At 49.3% G+C, this 16,489-nt stretch overlaps 1 protein-coding gene across 1 annotated transcript in view; it reads left to right on the forward strand.

Moving 5' to 3' along the window:
• The window catches only part of LOC127586471 (rho guanine nucleotide exchange factor 15-like), a 58,689-nt gene extending 42,200 nt beyond the window's left edge, over positions 1-16,489 (forward strand). The window contains 8 exon segments of the mRNA XM_052044475.1: positions 2,314-2,443; positions 4,863-4,937; positions 7,254-7,346; positions 8,498-8,652; positions 10,709-10,873; positions 10,972-11,063; positions 12,866-12,970; positions 16,050-16,489. Coding sequence (XP_051900435.1) covers positions 2,314-2,443; positions 4,863-4,937; positions 7,254-7,346; positions 8,498-8,652; positions 10,709-10,873; positions 10,972-11,063; positions 12,866-12,970; positions 16,050-16,240 — 1,006 coding nt within the window. The 3' untranslated portion in view covers positions 16,241-16,489.

The following is a 16,489-nucleotide window of genomic DNA, read 5'->3' on the forward strand; positions in this document are numbered from 1 at the left end:
CTAAACCTACGCCCCGTAGTTTTGGACTCCCCTACCCTGGGGAAAGGACTGTTACCGTCCACCTTATCTCTGCCTCTCATAATTTTAAACACTTCTATAAGGTCGGCCCTCGTTCTCCTGCGTTCCAAGGAATAAAGACCCAGCCTGGCCAACCTCTCCCTATAACTCAGGCCCTCTGGTCCTGGCAACATCCTTGTAAATCCTCTCTGCACTCTTTCCAGTTTAACCTTGTCCTCCCTATGACAGGGTGACCTGTACTGTTCTATGTTCGAGAACGACGAATGATTGGACTGAAACATTTGAAATTCTTAGAAGGCTTGAAGGGGAGGCTGTGTCCTCGGGCTGAAGACCCTCGAACGAGGGGGGGACAGGCTGAGGAAGGGACCTCGGTTATTTAACAATCTGAGGGCAGTGAAAGTCGTTCCTTAAATATATCCCAGGCCGACATCGGTCGATTTTTGGGAATCGAGATCTATGGGACGGAAGGAATGTGGCATTTGGAAGTAGGCTTCAGGGAGGAGGGTGGGTGGAGGAGTGAATTGCATGTGCCTCTACAACACAGGAGGACGTTTCACTCAACAACTCGTGCGCCGGTCTAAAGAGACCTTCCCAGCCTCCCAGCACAGCCCCGTAGGTCCCGACTCTTCAAGTACACGCCCAGGGACGGTGTAAAAGTGGGGAGGGGTCTCTACCTTTACTGCCATCTCAGGCAGCGAGTTCCAAACCCCCACCACCCTCCCCTCCCATCCAATCCTTCCACCAGTTACTTTAAGCCTCTGCCTCCTGGCTTGTAATCCTCCTGCTGTGGGGGGGGGGGTAGGTCATTCAGATGAACCAGGGTTTGTACACCACAATTGAGTCCTCTGTTCCGTGAAGACAGCTGTCTCACCTTTCCTTCAGAACTGTCATTTCCTCCAGTCCCAGAAACGCCCTCGCGAACCCCCTCCGTGGCGCGATCACGTCTCGCGAACCCCCTCCGTGGCGCGATCGCGTCTCGCGAACCCCCTCCATGGCGCAATCGCGTCTCGCGAACCCCCTCCGTGGCGCGATCGCGTCTTTCCTGTAACGCGGTGACCAGATCCCGAGCGGTGTCCCCACGACGGTTACAATCCCGTAGCCCTGCTCAGCCCGATGACCGACGGGGTGGATGCAGACCTTGGTGCTGAGATTGATCGGAAGGAGGGGTGGGGTTGGTCCATTGTCAGACGTGGAGAGGCTTGGTTTAGCGGGGAATCGTTGATGCCCCTTTTGTGACACCTCATTGTCCTCCTGTGGGGGGAGACTGAGCAAGAGGGGGAAATGTATGTATGATTTCAGAATGGGGAGGCCACTCAGCCCATCGAGCCTGTTCCACCACTTAATATGATCGTGGCTGATCTGATTATAATCTCAACTCCTGGCGACTTTTCACCCCGCTTGCTTATCAAGTATCCTTAAAAATATTCACAGACTCTGCTTCAATAGCCATTGGGGGAAGAGAGTTCCAAAGACTTTTCCCCCTCCTCCCTTAGAGGGAAACATTTGCCACCTCTCTGTGTTAAATAAGTGTCCTCTTCTTTTAAACTGTGATTCTAGATTCTCCCACAAGAGGAAACATCCTCTCCATATCCACCCTCTCAAAGTCAAAGTCGAGTTTATTGTCATCTACACAAGTCCACGTGTGCACGGGTGCAATGAAAAACTTACTTGCAGCAGCATCACAGGCACAGAGCATCAAATACACAACATTCACGAGAAAAACATAAATTATACACAATTTTTACAAGAAAGAACACAATTAGAACAAAGTCCACTGCAGTGCGAAGTGATCATAGTGTTGTTATATTGAGGTAGTGATTAGGGTTGTGCCAAGTGAATGGTTGAAGGGAAGTAACTGTTCCTGAACCTGGTGGTGTGGGACTTCAGGCTTCTGTACCTCCTGCCCGAGAAGGTGGCACGGCCCAGATGGTGGGGATCTTTGAAGATGTTTTGTTGCCTTCTTGAGGCAGCGCCTCCTGTAGATACTCCCGACGGTGGGGAGGGATGTCCCCGTGATGTGTTGGGCTGAGTCCACTACTCTCTGCAGCTTCTTACGTTCCTGCGCATTCGAATTGCCGTCCCAGAATCTTGTGCTTCAATCCAGTCCGCTCTATCTCTTCTAAACTCCAGCAGATGTGAGACGAGTCTGTTCTGATCTTCCCACATTAGACAACCCACCCATTCCTGGTGTTAGACCAGTAAACCGTCTCTGAGCTGCTTTCAGCGTATGAACAACCTTCTGTGAGAAGACACTGAGCCGCTTGCATCTACTCATCACTCACTCTCCCCCTGCAGGGAGGAGAACCCACAGTTTGCAGCCGTCGTTGTTCGTCTGCAGGAGCTTCCCCACTGCCAGCGGCTTCCCCTCATGTCCTTCCTGCTTCTCCCCTTCCAAAGGATAACCCGGATTAAGATGCTGATCGAGGTAGGCGCGTCCTGGATGGTGCTGGCTGGCGGGTGACGTCTGGTGGATTGGCAACGGGCAGGCACGGTGGTGTAGCGGTTAGTGTGATGCTATTACAGCGCCAGCGACCCGGGTTCAATTCCCGCCGCTGCCTGTAGGGAGTTTGTACGTTCTCCCCGTGTCTGCGTGGGTTTCCTCCGGGTGCTCCGGTTTCCTCCCACATTCCAAAGACGTACGGGTTAGGAAGCTGTGGGCGTGCTATGTTGGTGCCGGAAGCGTGGCGACACTTGCGGGCTGCCCCCAGAACACTCTACGCAAAAGGTGCATTTCACTGTGTGTTTAGATGTACATGTGACTAATAAAGATCTTATCTTATGGGAGGGGTGGTGGTTGGGGGGTGTGTGGCTAGGGTTTGGTCTACTTGATCTTTGTGGACCAGGTGACCCCCTTTCCCAGTTGAACCTTGAAAGTAACTGAGGGGTGTGTACAATGGCAGTTCCAGGGAGTTGGGGAAAGAAATCCTACTGTTATGTGTGATCATAGACAAGATATAGGAGCAGAATTAGGCCATTCGGCCCATCGAGTCTGCTCTGCCATTCGATCATGGCTGATTTTCTTTTTCAGCCCCATTCTCCCGTAACCCTAACCCCCTCACCACTCAACAACCTATCAATCTCTGCCTTAAGTACACCCAATGACTTGGCCTCCACTGCCCTCTGTGGCAATGAATTCTACAGATTAACCACCACATGACTGAAGAAATTCTTCCTCATCTCAGTTCTAAAGGGACGTCCCTTTATTCTGAGGCTGTGCCCTCGGATCCTGGACTCTCCCACTGATGGAAACATCCTCTCCACATCTGCTCTATCCAGGCCTTTCAGCATCCAGTCATAGAACAATCCCCTCGTCCTTTCCCCTTGTCCCTACAAATGATCCCCCTCAAATGCCAATCCTGTTCCTTGTTGAAAGCCCTTATTTGATTCTATCTCCAGCATCCCATGAGGTGGGATTTCCAAACCATAACTATGTGATGGGAAGCTTTTTCTTTCAATAGTACATTCCTCTTATAGAATCATAGAGTTATACAGCACGGAAACAGGCCCTTCAGTCCACCTTGTCCATGCCGGCCAAGTTGCCTAACTGAGCTGGTCTCATTTGGTCCATATCCCTCTAAACTTTTCTTGTCCATGTACTTGTCCAAGTGCCTCTTAAATGTCACAATGGCACCCGCCTCTACCACTTCCTCTGGCAGCTCGTTCCATTTACCCAATGCCCTCTGTGTGGAAAAAGTTGCCCCTCAGGTGCCCTTTAAATCTCTCCCCTCTTGCCTCAAACCTAGGCCCTCTAGTTTAGGACTCCCCTCCCCTTGGAAAAAGAGTGACCACCCACTTTATGAATGCCCCTCATGATCTTAAACCTCTATAAGGTCACCCCTCAAACTGTTATGCACCAGGGGTAAAAAGTCCCAGCCTGTCTGACCTCTCCTTGTAATGGTCTTGTTCCCTCCGCTCCCTATGGAGTTATTGGTATTAGAATTGGTTTATTATTGTCACTTGTACCGAGGTACAGCGAAAAACTTGTCTTGCAAACCGATTGTACAGGTCAATTCATTACACAGTGCAGTTACATTGGGTTAGTACAGAGTGCATTGAGGTAGTGCAGGTAAAAACAATAACATTACAGAGTAAAGTGTCACAGCTACAGAGAAAGTGCAGTGCAATAAGGTGCAAGGTCACAACAAGGTAGGTCGTGAGATCAGAGTCCATCTCATTGTTTAAGGGAACCGTTCAATAGTCTTATCACAGTGGGGTAGAAGCTGTCCTTAAGTCTGGTGGTACGTGCCCTCAGGCTCCTGTATCTTCTACCCGATGGAAGACGAGAGAAGAGAGAATGTCCCGGGTGGGTGGGGTCTTTGATTATGCTGGCTGCTTCGCCAAGAGCAGAGAAACAGGCCCTTCGGCCCACAGAACCCCTGCCAACCCATCAATCACGCCTTTACACTGATCATGCACTAATCCCTGGTCTCCTTGCACTCCCAGTTACGCCCTCAGTTTCTATCACTGACCTACACAATTAACCTACCGAACGTTGGGATGTGGGAGGGAACCGGAATACCCGGGAGAAACCCACGCGGTCACAGGGAGAACGTGCGAACTCCACGGAGACAGTGTCAGAGGTCGGGATCGAAACCGGGTCTCTGGCGCTGTGAGCCAGTGGCTCCACTAGCAACGCTTACGTTTCTCTTTCCTACAATGTTAATTCTGTTTATTCCCCCTCCATTGATGCTGAGTGACCTGCTGAGTATTTTTGTCTTTTATTTTTAATTTTTTTATACTATATATAAAAATAAAATATAGTAAAATAAAATTCTGTTTATATTACTGTAGGAAATGCACGTCTTTTTATGGCTCTTACAACTCTAAAATTTTTGTTTCTGTAGAACATTCTCCAAAAATCGGAGGTGGGATCAGCCAATGAAGAAACAGCCTCGAAAGCATTGAGTGTTGTTTCCAAGGTAAGAGCCAACTAAGTAAGTCAATCGTTAACCAAAGCCAAACCGTGATTACGAGCCGGAACCAGCGTCAATCAGACAGATTATTCGGTCGGTTTTACTCTGTCCGAAGATATTCAACAGAAGTGGGCCCAGTTTGCTGTTGGGCTGGGGTTCTGACCTTGTTCATTAACCAGGAATCGTGCGCTAAACTATTAACCAGAACTAGATCTCTAATCTTCAGCCAGGACTTATTCGCAGTCCTTTATCACAATCGTAGAGTCATACAGTAAGGAAGCAGGCCATTCGGCCTACCGTACACGCACTGACCCGTGGGCACCCATCCATATTAATCCCGTTTTCCAGCACTTGGCCCATAGCCTTCTATCCCCGGGCGATTCAAGTCTCATCTAGACACTTCTTAAATGTTGTCATTGACTCTGCTTCCACCAGTCTCTCAGGCAGTGTGTTCCAGAGAAGGTACCATCTCGTATCCCCTCTGAACCTGTTCTTTTTCAATCTTTGTACTAATTTGAAAATTAATTAAAAAAAATACAGGAAGTCCCCGATTTACGAACGTCCGTACTTACGAACCGACCTTCGTGGTCCCCGGGCCAAGTGTGCATGTGCGGCCGGGGCCATGCGTGGCCACGATCCCCGGGCCGAGTGCGCATGTGCGGACACTGTTCCGAGTTGCACACAAAATCGGGTTACAAACAGTCTCAAAAACGGAACCCGTTAGTAACCCAGGGACTTCCTGTATAGATATAAAACATGAGTAATTATACATATGGTGCTAAGAGATCAGGGTAACGATCATAACAGTTAATATATAATCACAAGGAGTAAAAAAAGTAATCTAGACCTCCTGTTCTCTTATTAAGTGAACAAATACAAAAGGAAAGATTGAAAAGAAATGAAATTTAATTATATGAAAAAAGAACCCCCAAATCAAAAAAAATATATAATATTGATAATAAACCAAAAAAAACCCCACAAACTTCAAAAGAATAAAACTGGACTGATATTTCTTCAATTCAAAGAAACAAAAACATTACTATGTCGTCAACTCTGCTCCTCTGCATTCAAAGGTCATCAAAAGGGATCTGAAATATCATATGGAAATATTGAATAAATGGACTCCAGACTTCCTCAAATTTAAGCGAAGGATCAACAGTACCACGTCTAATTTTTTTCTAAGTTTAAACATGCTAGAGTTTGAGAAAAGGTGGTGGGAGGTATTGGATCCTTCCATTTGAACAAAATGGATCGCTTGGCCATTAATGTGACAAAGGCAATCATACGGCAAGCAGAAGCAGACAATGGCCAGATTCCATCACTGGATCATCTCTTCCCTCCCCACCCCCCCCCCCCCCCCCAACACACCCTAAATCTATCTCTAAGAGCGAAAGTTTCCTGCAGTCTACCGTATCTATGCCCCTCATAATCAGTCATGTCTCGTCTGAACCCTCTCCGCTCCAGGGAGAAAACAGACCCAGCCCCTCCCGTCTCTCCTCGTAACTGAGACACTCCATCCCAGGCAACGTCCTGGTGAACCTCCTCTGCACCCTCTCCATCACTGTGACATCCTTCCTATAGTGTGGTGACTGGAACTGCACACAGTACTCCAGCTGAGCTCTGACTAATGTTTTATATAGTTGGAGCATAACCTCCCTGCTCTTGTATTCAATGACCCGACAAAATCCCATATGTCTTCTTAACCACGTTATCTACCTGTGTTGCCACCTTCAAGGATCTTTGGACTCGCACACCAAGGTGCATCTGTTCTTCAAAACTCCCGAGAACCCTACCATTCATGGTGTATGTCCTAGCCTGGCTAGAACTCATAAAATGCATCGCTTTCTATTTATCAGGATTAAACTCCATCTGCCAGGGTTAGGCACAGGGTAAATCTCCCTCCACACTGTCCCGTCACACACTCCCAGGGTCAGACACAGAGTGAAGCTCCCTCTACACCGTCCCGTCACACACTCCCAGCGCAGCGACAGCACGGGTCAGACACAGAGTGAAGCTCCCTCTACACCGTCCCGTCACACACTCCCAGGGAAAGGACAGCAGGAGTCAGATAGAGGGTAAAGTTCCCTCTACGCTGTCCCAGGGCAGGGACATGTGTTAGATGCAAGGTAAGACTTCCTCTGAAGCAACCTCACATGAAGACCCCTACCTCCCGGTTTGGGTTGTGTGCGACCCTCCCCCTTCCCCGTGTGAGACAGCGTGGTGTGTGCCGTGCACGGGCTTCCTGGTCACTTCAAATGCCCTTTAACACGAGCTGCTTCCAGCAGGTGGGATGGCATTATCCTTTTGCTCTTCACTTCCCAGATCATCGAAGACTGCAACAGGGAAGTCGGGATAATGAGGCAAATGGAAGAAATGATTCACATTGCGAAGAAGCTGGAATTTGATAAGCTAAAGGTGAGCTGCCAAATTCCAGAGCCCTCTGAGAAACCTTGGGATCCCAGCCTGACTGCAGACACAAGTCACACAAGCACCTGGGAATTTTATAATTGGCAGTGAGTCATTCCTTCTCCCTGTGGTAACGTGGACCGAAATCCCAGAGACTGGATCTGATTTGGAATTCGTGAAGTGTCATTGACGTGAGATGTTTGCGGCAGGTAGTGCTGCTTCCCCACAGCTCCAGAGACCCAGGTTCAATCCTGACCTCCGGCTCTGTGTGTGTCTGTGTGTGTGTGTGTGTGTGTGTGTGTGTGTGTGTGTGTGTGTGTAGAGTTTGCACGTTCTCCCTGTGACCGCATGGTTTTCCCCCAGGGTCTCCGGCTTCCCCACCACATCCCAATGGCATGTGGGGTCGGTGGGTTAATTGGCCACTGTAAATTGCCCCCGTGTGTGGGTGAGGTGTAGAATCGGGGGGGAGTTGATGAGAATGTGGGGAGAATGAAATGGGATCAGTGTAGGATTCATGTAAGTGGGTGACTGATGCCCAGTGGGACCCGTTTCTGTTGTATAGGACTCTAGAATGCACCAAATGGGGTCTTTCTGTCTCCTTCAAAGATCCTCCTATAATTTCCTTCCCCCACTTTCCATCTGAGTGACTTTCCTTCTCCGCCCTCTTGTTCCTCAAATTCTAAATCCTCTCTCTCCAACCCACCCTCCCCTTTTGTGCCCTCACCGTGTCGACAGCACTCCCTACTTCCACCTGTTTGCTCTTCGGGATCCCGAAACGATGGAAAAGTCTTTTCCCATGTGTCATCCTTTTCCTGTTTTGTAAGTCAGAAACTTTAGGAGCAATTCCCGAGCTGCCTTCAAATCTCTTCATGTTCCCATCTCTCCCTCTGGAATTTCCTGCAACACTTCAAGACCTCTGGGCTCTTCCAATTCTGGGCGATATGATCATCCCAGAATTTGGTCTCTCCGACACTGGCGGCTGGGACTTTAGCTGCCTGGGCCCCGAGCTCCCTCTCTGCTCAGCTTTTGGACGACACTCCCGTGAGGGTCTTTGGGGACATTAGAGGAAGAGAGCCGTTGAATTCCACAACTAACAAGCTTCTTTCCAATAGAAGGCTAATGGGACGCTAAGTTACTGACTCCCTGTTGTGTTTCTGCAGGCCATTCCCATTATCTCCCAGCTCCGTCACCTTGAGAAACAAGGAGAAGTCTCGGAGATCGTCTTGCGAGGGAATCTCTTCGGGGTAAAGCCCAAGGTCAATCTTCTCTACTTCTTTCTTTTCAATGACTTGTTACTCATCACTACCAGGAAGGGGTAAGTACTAGCTCTCCGTGAAATTTGTTTTGTGGCAGCAGTACAGTGCAAAGACATAAAATTACTATAAATCACAAAAATAAATAGTGCCAAAAAAGGAATAATGAGGTAGTGTTCATGGACCGTTCAGAAATCTGATGGCGGAGGGGAAGAAGCTGTTCCTGAATCATTGAGTGTGCGTCTTCAGGCTCCTGTACCCCCTCCCCGATGGTAGTAATGAGAAGAGGGCATGCCCAGATGATGAGGGTCCTCAAGTGATGGATGCCGCCTTGAGGCACCTTCTCTTGAAGATGTCCTCGATGATGAGGAGGGTTGTGCCCGTGATGGAGCTGGCTGAGTCTACAACCCTCTGCAGCCTCTTGCGATCCTGTGCATTGGAGCCTCCATACCAGGCGGTGATGCAACCAGTCAGAATGCTCTCCACCGTACATCTGTAGAAATTTGCAAGACTCTTTGGTGACATACCAAATCTCCTCAAACTCCTAAGCTGCTGGCGTGCCTTCTTTGTGACTGCATCAATGTGTTGTGGGATGTGCATGGATTGTTAATGTCTATAACAACTGGGATAGGATAGTGACCCATTGGATAGTACAGGATACTTGCCTTCATTGGCCGGGAGTTCATTGGTTGTTCAAGAAGGGGGAGGTTTTGTTACAGGGGTTCAGGGTGCTGGTGAGGTCACACCTGGAGTACTCTACACGGGTCTGGCTCCCTTGCCTAAAAACAAGGATGTAGTAGTATTGGAAGCATCCTGGGGTGAGAGGGTTGTCCTGTCAAGAGAGGCTGGACCACTTGTGTCTGTATCCCTTGGAGTTTAGAAGAATGAGGGGTGACATTCAAATATCTGCACAAGTACATGTAAGCACAGGTGCAATGTAAAACTTACTTGAACATAGAACAGCACAGTACGGGCCCTTCAGTCCATGGTGTTGTGCCAACCTATATAAACCTACTCCATGGTCAATCTAACCCTTCCCTCACACACAGCCCAGAACCCTCCATTTTTCTTACATCCATGTGCCTATCTAAGGATATCTTAAGTGTCCCTGTTGTATCAGCCTCCGCCACCACCCATGGCGGTGTGTTCCAGGCACCCACCACAGTTTTTTTTTAAAAAGAAACCTACTTCTGACATCTCCCCTAAACTTTCCTCCACTCACCTTAAATTAATGGCATCTGGTATTGGCAACTGCTGCTCTGGGAAAAGGTGCTGGCTGTCCACTTTACTTATGCCCCTCATAATCTTATACACCTCTATCAAGTCCCCTCTCATCGTGTGTCGCTCCAAAGAGAAAAGCCCTAGCTCACTCAACCTTTCCATGAGACATGCTCTCCAGTCCAGGCAGGATCCTGGTAAATCTCTGCACCCTCTCCAAAGTTTCCACATCTTTCCTATGATGAGGTGACCAGAACTGAACACAATACTCCAAGTGTGGTCTAACCAGAGTTCCACATAGCTGCAACATCACCTCACGGCTCTTGAACTCAGTCTCCCAACTAATGAAGGCCAACACACCAAACGCCTTCCTAACCACCCTATCAACTTGCAGCAGCTTCACAGGCACATAGCATCAGGTACACAACATTCATAAGAAAATTAAACATAAATTATACAAAGTTATCCAAGGAAGAACACAATTAGAACAACAGAAGAAACAAAGTTCATTGTAGTGAAGAATGGTCCCAGTGTTGCTGTACTGAGGTAGTGATTAGGGTTGTGCCGGTTGGTTCAAGAACCGAATGGTTGAAGGGAAGTAGCTGTTCCTGAACCTGGTGGTGTGGGACTTCAGGCTTCTGTACCTCCTGCCCGATGGTAGGTGTGAGAAGGTGGCACGGCCCAGATGGTGGGGATCTTTGATGATGGATGTTGCCTTCTTGATACTACCAGTGGTCGGCATGGACTCGGTGGGCTGAAGGGCCTGTTTCTGCGCCATATCTCTCTCGCTATAGCGAGGACAGCAGGACTGTTTTGTGTAAAATGGGCTGAATGGTCTAATTCTGCTCCTACATCTTGTGGTCAATGGCCCTTTGACTGAGCTGTGAACTTCTGCCCCAGTGGCGACAGGTACCAGGTGGTGGACTACGCCCACCGGTCGCTGGTTGAGGTGGAGGAGTGCTCCATCAACTCGCTGGGGGCCAGCATCGGCAACTGCTTCATGCTGACTCTGCTGGAGAACCACCAGGGCAAGCAGTGCGAGCGCCTCCTGAAGGCACTGACCGAGTGAGTACCCAGCGCCCACCTGGGACGGTGGTGGGGGGGAGGTGGGGGAGACGGGGTGGAGACGAGTCAGCAATGGTAACGTGGGGCTCTGTCGCCAGGTCAGACCGCCACCGCTGGATGAATGCGCTGACCTCTGGCAAATACGCCCTGGAGGAGGAAACCAAGGACGACAAGATCTACGAGTGTTGGGGTAAGGATCGGTGCCGTTGGGATCACCGTGCGCGGCTGATGTACGTGCTCCCACCCTCCATCTCTTGCCTTGCCCACCTTCTCTCCAGCGTCCCTTCAGTAATGTGGCTGCCGTAGCAATAGGAATGGGCTGGGCCATGCACCCCTCGAGCTTGCTCTCCCATTCAGTAAGATCACTGTTAGGGCAGATGGTGTCAGAATTAGAATTATCATCACTGACATATGTCGTGAAATTTGTTGTTCTGCGGCAGCAGTACAGCGCAAGACATAAGAATTACTACAAGTTACGAAAATAAATAGGAATAACGAGGTAATGTTCATGGGTTCAGGGACCGTTCAGAAATCTGATGGCGGAGGGGAAGAAGCTGTTCCTGAAACGTTGAGTGTGGGTCTTCAGGTTCCTGTACCTCCTCCCCGATGGTAGTAACGTGAAGAGAGCATGTCCCAGGTGGTGAGGGTCCTTAGTGATGGATGCCGCCTTCTTGAGGGTCCACCTTCTTGAAGATTGTCCTCGATGGCGGGGAGGGTGTGGCGGAAAAGTTGGACCCAAGTCATGATCGGACCTGGGACCTTTGCTGGAAGCCGCGTTAAAGTCAACCAAGGGGAGTAACTGAAAGGAGTAAACACGCTTGTAGGCACAGTTGTGAGTCGTATCGTTCTGGTGCCCGATATCAGAGCCCTGACACAGACACACTACTCCCAGCTCTATTGTGGGAGGATTTGACCAGGAGAATAGAGGAAATGATTCAAGGATGTGTTCAAAGCCTCCTTGAAGAAATGCAACGTCCTGGGAATCTCTGGCCCATGACCGCTCACAATGGAGGAGGACCATTCGAGATGAATCGGTGGACAGCACAGTGGCGCAGCGGGTAGAGCCACTGCCTCCAAGATCCAGAGACCCGGGTTCGATCCCGACCTCCGGCGCTGTGTGTGTGTGTGGAGTTTGCACATTCTCCCTGTGACCGCGTGGGTTTCCCCCGGGTCCTCCGGTTCCCTCCCACATCCCAATGACGTGCAGGGTCAGTGGGTGAATTGGCCGCTGTGAATTGCCCCCCAAGTGTTGGTATAATCTGGGGTAGGAGTTGATGGGGATGTGGGGAGAATAAAATAGGATTGGTTGTAGGATTACTGTAAATGGCTGTTTGATGGTCAGTGTAGACCTGTTGGTGCCTGTTTCCGTGCTGTATGATTCTCCTATAACTGAGTCTCAAGTGGAACTTGAACCTATGACCTTCAGGCTAACAGGTCGAAGTGTTACCACTGGGCCATTGACTTGTTTATGAAAGCTCAGGGCCCCAACGTGCAGGGAATTTATTGCATCAGCAGCAACAACCTAGAAAATGCAAATGTTCAAACTCCGATAATCTGTCATCAATTGTTCAGAAATCCTGATGGTTCGGCATCTGGCCTGGCTGTTAGTTCGGAAGTTGTGACAGGGATCCGGTGTGGATGTGCAACCGGATCCTGGGCTCCAGAGTGTGGCCGAAACTGGGGTTGGGGTCATGAATGTGGGGAGTTTTGCATCCAGTACCAGGGCTTGGATATTTCCTTTAAACTCGCTGAGTTAACTGGAAAATTTATTATACCACCGTCTTAACAAGTGAAATCCATTAGTCTGGAAAATCTGCTAGTTTGGCATCTCCAAAATCCCGAAGGTGCTGGATTATCGGAGATTTTCCCTTTAAGAGATCAAGGGACAGTCAACAAATTACTATCAGTAGTTAAACACTTGTGGTCTGAGGGAAGAATTTTGAGATGATCTCTAACATTTTCTGTTTTCCATTACCCCCCTCTTCCAAACAGACTGTCCCCAGGTGCAGTGCCTCGTTCCTTATACTGCCCAGCAAGCGGACGAACTGAGCCTCGAGCCAGCCGATATCATCAATGTGACCAAGAAATCACCAGAGGGTATGTCTTTTCTTTCACTTTATTGTCCTATCAATTCTCTCTTCTCCTCCCTTCCCGTCGGGCAGAAGATACAAGAGCCTGAGAGCACGTACCACCAGGCTCAAGGACAGCTTCTATCCCGCTGTTATAAGACTAGTGAACGGTTCCCTAGTACGATAAAATGGACTCTTGACCTCACAATCTACCTCGTTATGACCTTGCACCTTATTCTATTTCCCTGTAACTTTAACACTTTATTCTGCATTCTGTTATTGCACTACCTCAATGCACTGATGTGATGATCTGTACGGATGGCATGCAAATCAAAGTTTTCACTGTACCTTGGTACATGTGACATAATAAACCAATTTACCAGTTGAGAGAACTTTCCAACTTCTGTAGTCTGATAGCAGGGTTATTCCATGTTTCCTTACGACAGAGGAGACCGTTCGGCCCATCTAGTCTATGCCAGCTCACAGGTCGATCCTTAGTTTTTCCTGTAACCTATTTTCCCCACATTCCCATCAACTCTCCCCAGATTTGACCACTCGTCTACTTACAATGCTCTATTAACCCACCAACCCGCACGTCTTTGGGATGTGAGAGGAAAATCAGAGCCGGGAGACGAGACCGCAGATGCTGGAATCTGGAGCAGAAAAACCAAACTGCTGGAGGAACCGGCAGCATCTGTGGAGGGAACTGGACAGTCAACGTTTCAAGCCGAGACCCTTCATCCAGACTGAAAGAGTAGAGGGGAGGTAGCCAGTGTAAAGAGGTGAGGGGAAGGGGTGGGGCAAGAGCCGGCAGGTGATAGGTGGATCCAGGTGATTGGCAGATGGAGGAGGGGAGGGTGGGGACAGTGACAGAGGCTGAGAGGTGGAGGCAGCGGGGCTGCAGGTGGTGGGATCTGATAGGAGGGGAAGGTGGAGCCTGGAACCAAATAAGGGAGGTGGGGAGGGCAGATGGGATCAGTGGGGGGGTGGGAGGGGGGTGTGGACGATGGGTAGATGGAGGAGGGAAAGAAATGGTGATGAGGGGGTGGGTGTAGGAGGAACTGGGTAGATCAGGAGGGCACAGAAACTGGTGAATTCGATGTTCATGCCTTTTGGGTTGAGAGCTGGACATTTGGACGGGAACCTGGATAGGAAAGATCTACAGGGATACGGGCCAAATGCAGGCAAATGAGACTAGCTCAGGAAGACACCTTGGTCAGCATGGATGAGTTGGGCCAAAGGGCCTGTTTCCGTGCTGTATAAGTCTATGACTTCATTGATCTGGACCTGCTGGTTATTTGATTGACAGCCCTGCTGGGAGCTGTTACCCTGGTGGGAGACCAGTAGTGGGAGACTCAAACGAGGGGACATAGTCACAAGTCAAGGGATAGTCAGTTAAAACTGAGGTGTACAGGAATCGCTTCTCATAGAGTGTGGTGAGTTTTTCAAATTCTCCACCACGCTAGGTCATTGGGGTACTTAGGGGGTAAATAATTTTCTTGAAAGATTGAGAGCTCTGTGGAACTGGCAAAAAAGAGGAGTTGAGGCCCGGGACAGATCAGCCATGATCGTTTCGAAAGGTAGGACAGGCTTGAGGGGCCGGGTGGCCATTTTTTTTGTGTTCTGTTGTAATAGAATGTCAATTGCGTTGGGCAGCTGGGGAGGGGCATGGCCAGTGTGTGCCTATCACTTTATTCGGAGAGGGTGACGGACAGGGATGACCACACATTACAGAGCCACAGGTCAACAATGTTGTAACTCATAAAGGTTATCGGCATATTTAAATATTTGGATTGATATTTTTGTAAAACAGAATCCAACATTGATAGCATTTTGAATCTGGCAACACACAACAGAATAGAGAGGGGGAATCAGTTCCCATTAGAGCAAAGATGGACTTGGAGAAACATTTTTGACTTTGGAGAGCAGTTGAGGTGCTTGTAGGGGTGACGGAACTAGAATAAGACCTTCAGAAGGAGAGATGATAACTGATAGGAGCATGAGGTAATACTGCTTCACTAGAATCCACCAGACAGGCAATGGGCAATTGTTGCCTCCTAAGTTATAACAATTCGATGATGCAACATTAGAAGGAGCACCAAGTTTAGCGTTCTTTTGAAACATTTATAATGGGGCAGCACAATGGCATAGCAGTCAGGAGGTACAGGAGCCCGAAGACCCACACCTCCAGGTTCAACAACCGCAGGTACGGTAGCATAGCGGTTAGCGTAACGCTATTACAGCGCCAGCAACCCAGGTTCAATTCCGGCCGCTGTCTGTAAGGAGTTTGTACATTCTCCCCGTGTCTGGGTGGGTTTCCTCCGGGTGCTCCGGTTTCCTCCCACATTCCAAAGACGTACGGGTTAGGAAGTTGTGGACATGCTATGTTGGCGCTGGAAGCGTGGCGACACTTGCGGGCTGCTCCCCAGGACACTCTACGCAAAAGATGCATTTCACTGTGTGTTTCGATGTACATGTGACTAATAAAGATATCTTCTCCACTGCCATCAGGTTCTTGAACCAACCTGTAAAACCCCAACACTACCTCGGAATATACTTCTCTCTCTCAACTTGCACTCATGTCATTATATTTATTTTGTGTAAGTTGTGTATAATTTAGGTTAATTTAAGTTTGTTAACTTATTTGTCATGTCCTCTGCTGCTGCTGCAAGAAATTAATTTTCATGGCATTTATTCCCTGGGTGTGTATCTATGGTAACAAACTTGAACTAGAACTGCTGCCTCTCTGTTCCAGTCACCTGGCTTCAATCCCAAACTCTGATGCTGTCCACGTGGAGTTTGCACGTTCTCCCTGTGACCACATGGGCTTCCCCAGGGTGCTCCGGTTTCCTCCCGCATCCCAACTGTGTGAGGGTTGGTAGGTTAATTGGCCCTTGAGGGTGAGGGGTAGAATCTGGGGGGGAGTTGATGGAAATAGGGGGAGAATAAAATGGGATTAACATAGGATTAGTGTGAATGGGCTGCCCATGGCTGGCAGGAACTCGCTGGGCCGAAGGGCCTGTTTCCGTGCCGTGATTTAGGTAGGATGTAGTGTGTGTGGTAAATCCATAAGTGTGTTTAAATTGTCTTGTCCCATCCCTTTTCAGGCTGGTATGAAGGATCCAAGTTATCCAACGGACAGAAGGGCTGGTTCCCCAGTGAAAACGTGCAGGAGATCACCAACGAGCACGTGCGCAGGCGGAACCTGCGGGAGCGATACCGGCTGCTCCAGGCGGCTCAGCACCTGCACCAGAAGCAAGACGGGGCTGGCAGGGAGAAGGCCAACAACTCCTTGTGAAGGCCAACAATTCCCTGTGACGGCCAGCAACTCGTGAAGGCTAACAACTCCTTGTGAAGACCCAGGGAAGTGGGCTGGGACCCCCAGCAGGCACTAGATGATGAACAAACTGCTGGTGTTACACTCCACGGAAACATCCCAGAACCTATCCTGAACAAAGCCAACGAGCTATTCCTACTACGCTGCCTGAATGCCTTGGTCCAAACACTACCCACTGGATCACCCAACCTTCCTTTTAATCTTGTAGGA

The sequence above is a fragment of the Pristis pectinata genome, chromosome 37, assembly GCF_009764475.1.
Source record: "Pristis pectinata isolate sPriPec2 chromosome 37, sPriPec2.1.pri, whole genome shotgun sequence".
NCBI classification, from domain to species: domain Eukaryota; kingdom Metazoa; phylum Chordata; class Chondrichthyes; order Rhinopristiformes; family Pristidae; genus Pristis; species Pristis pectinata.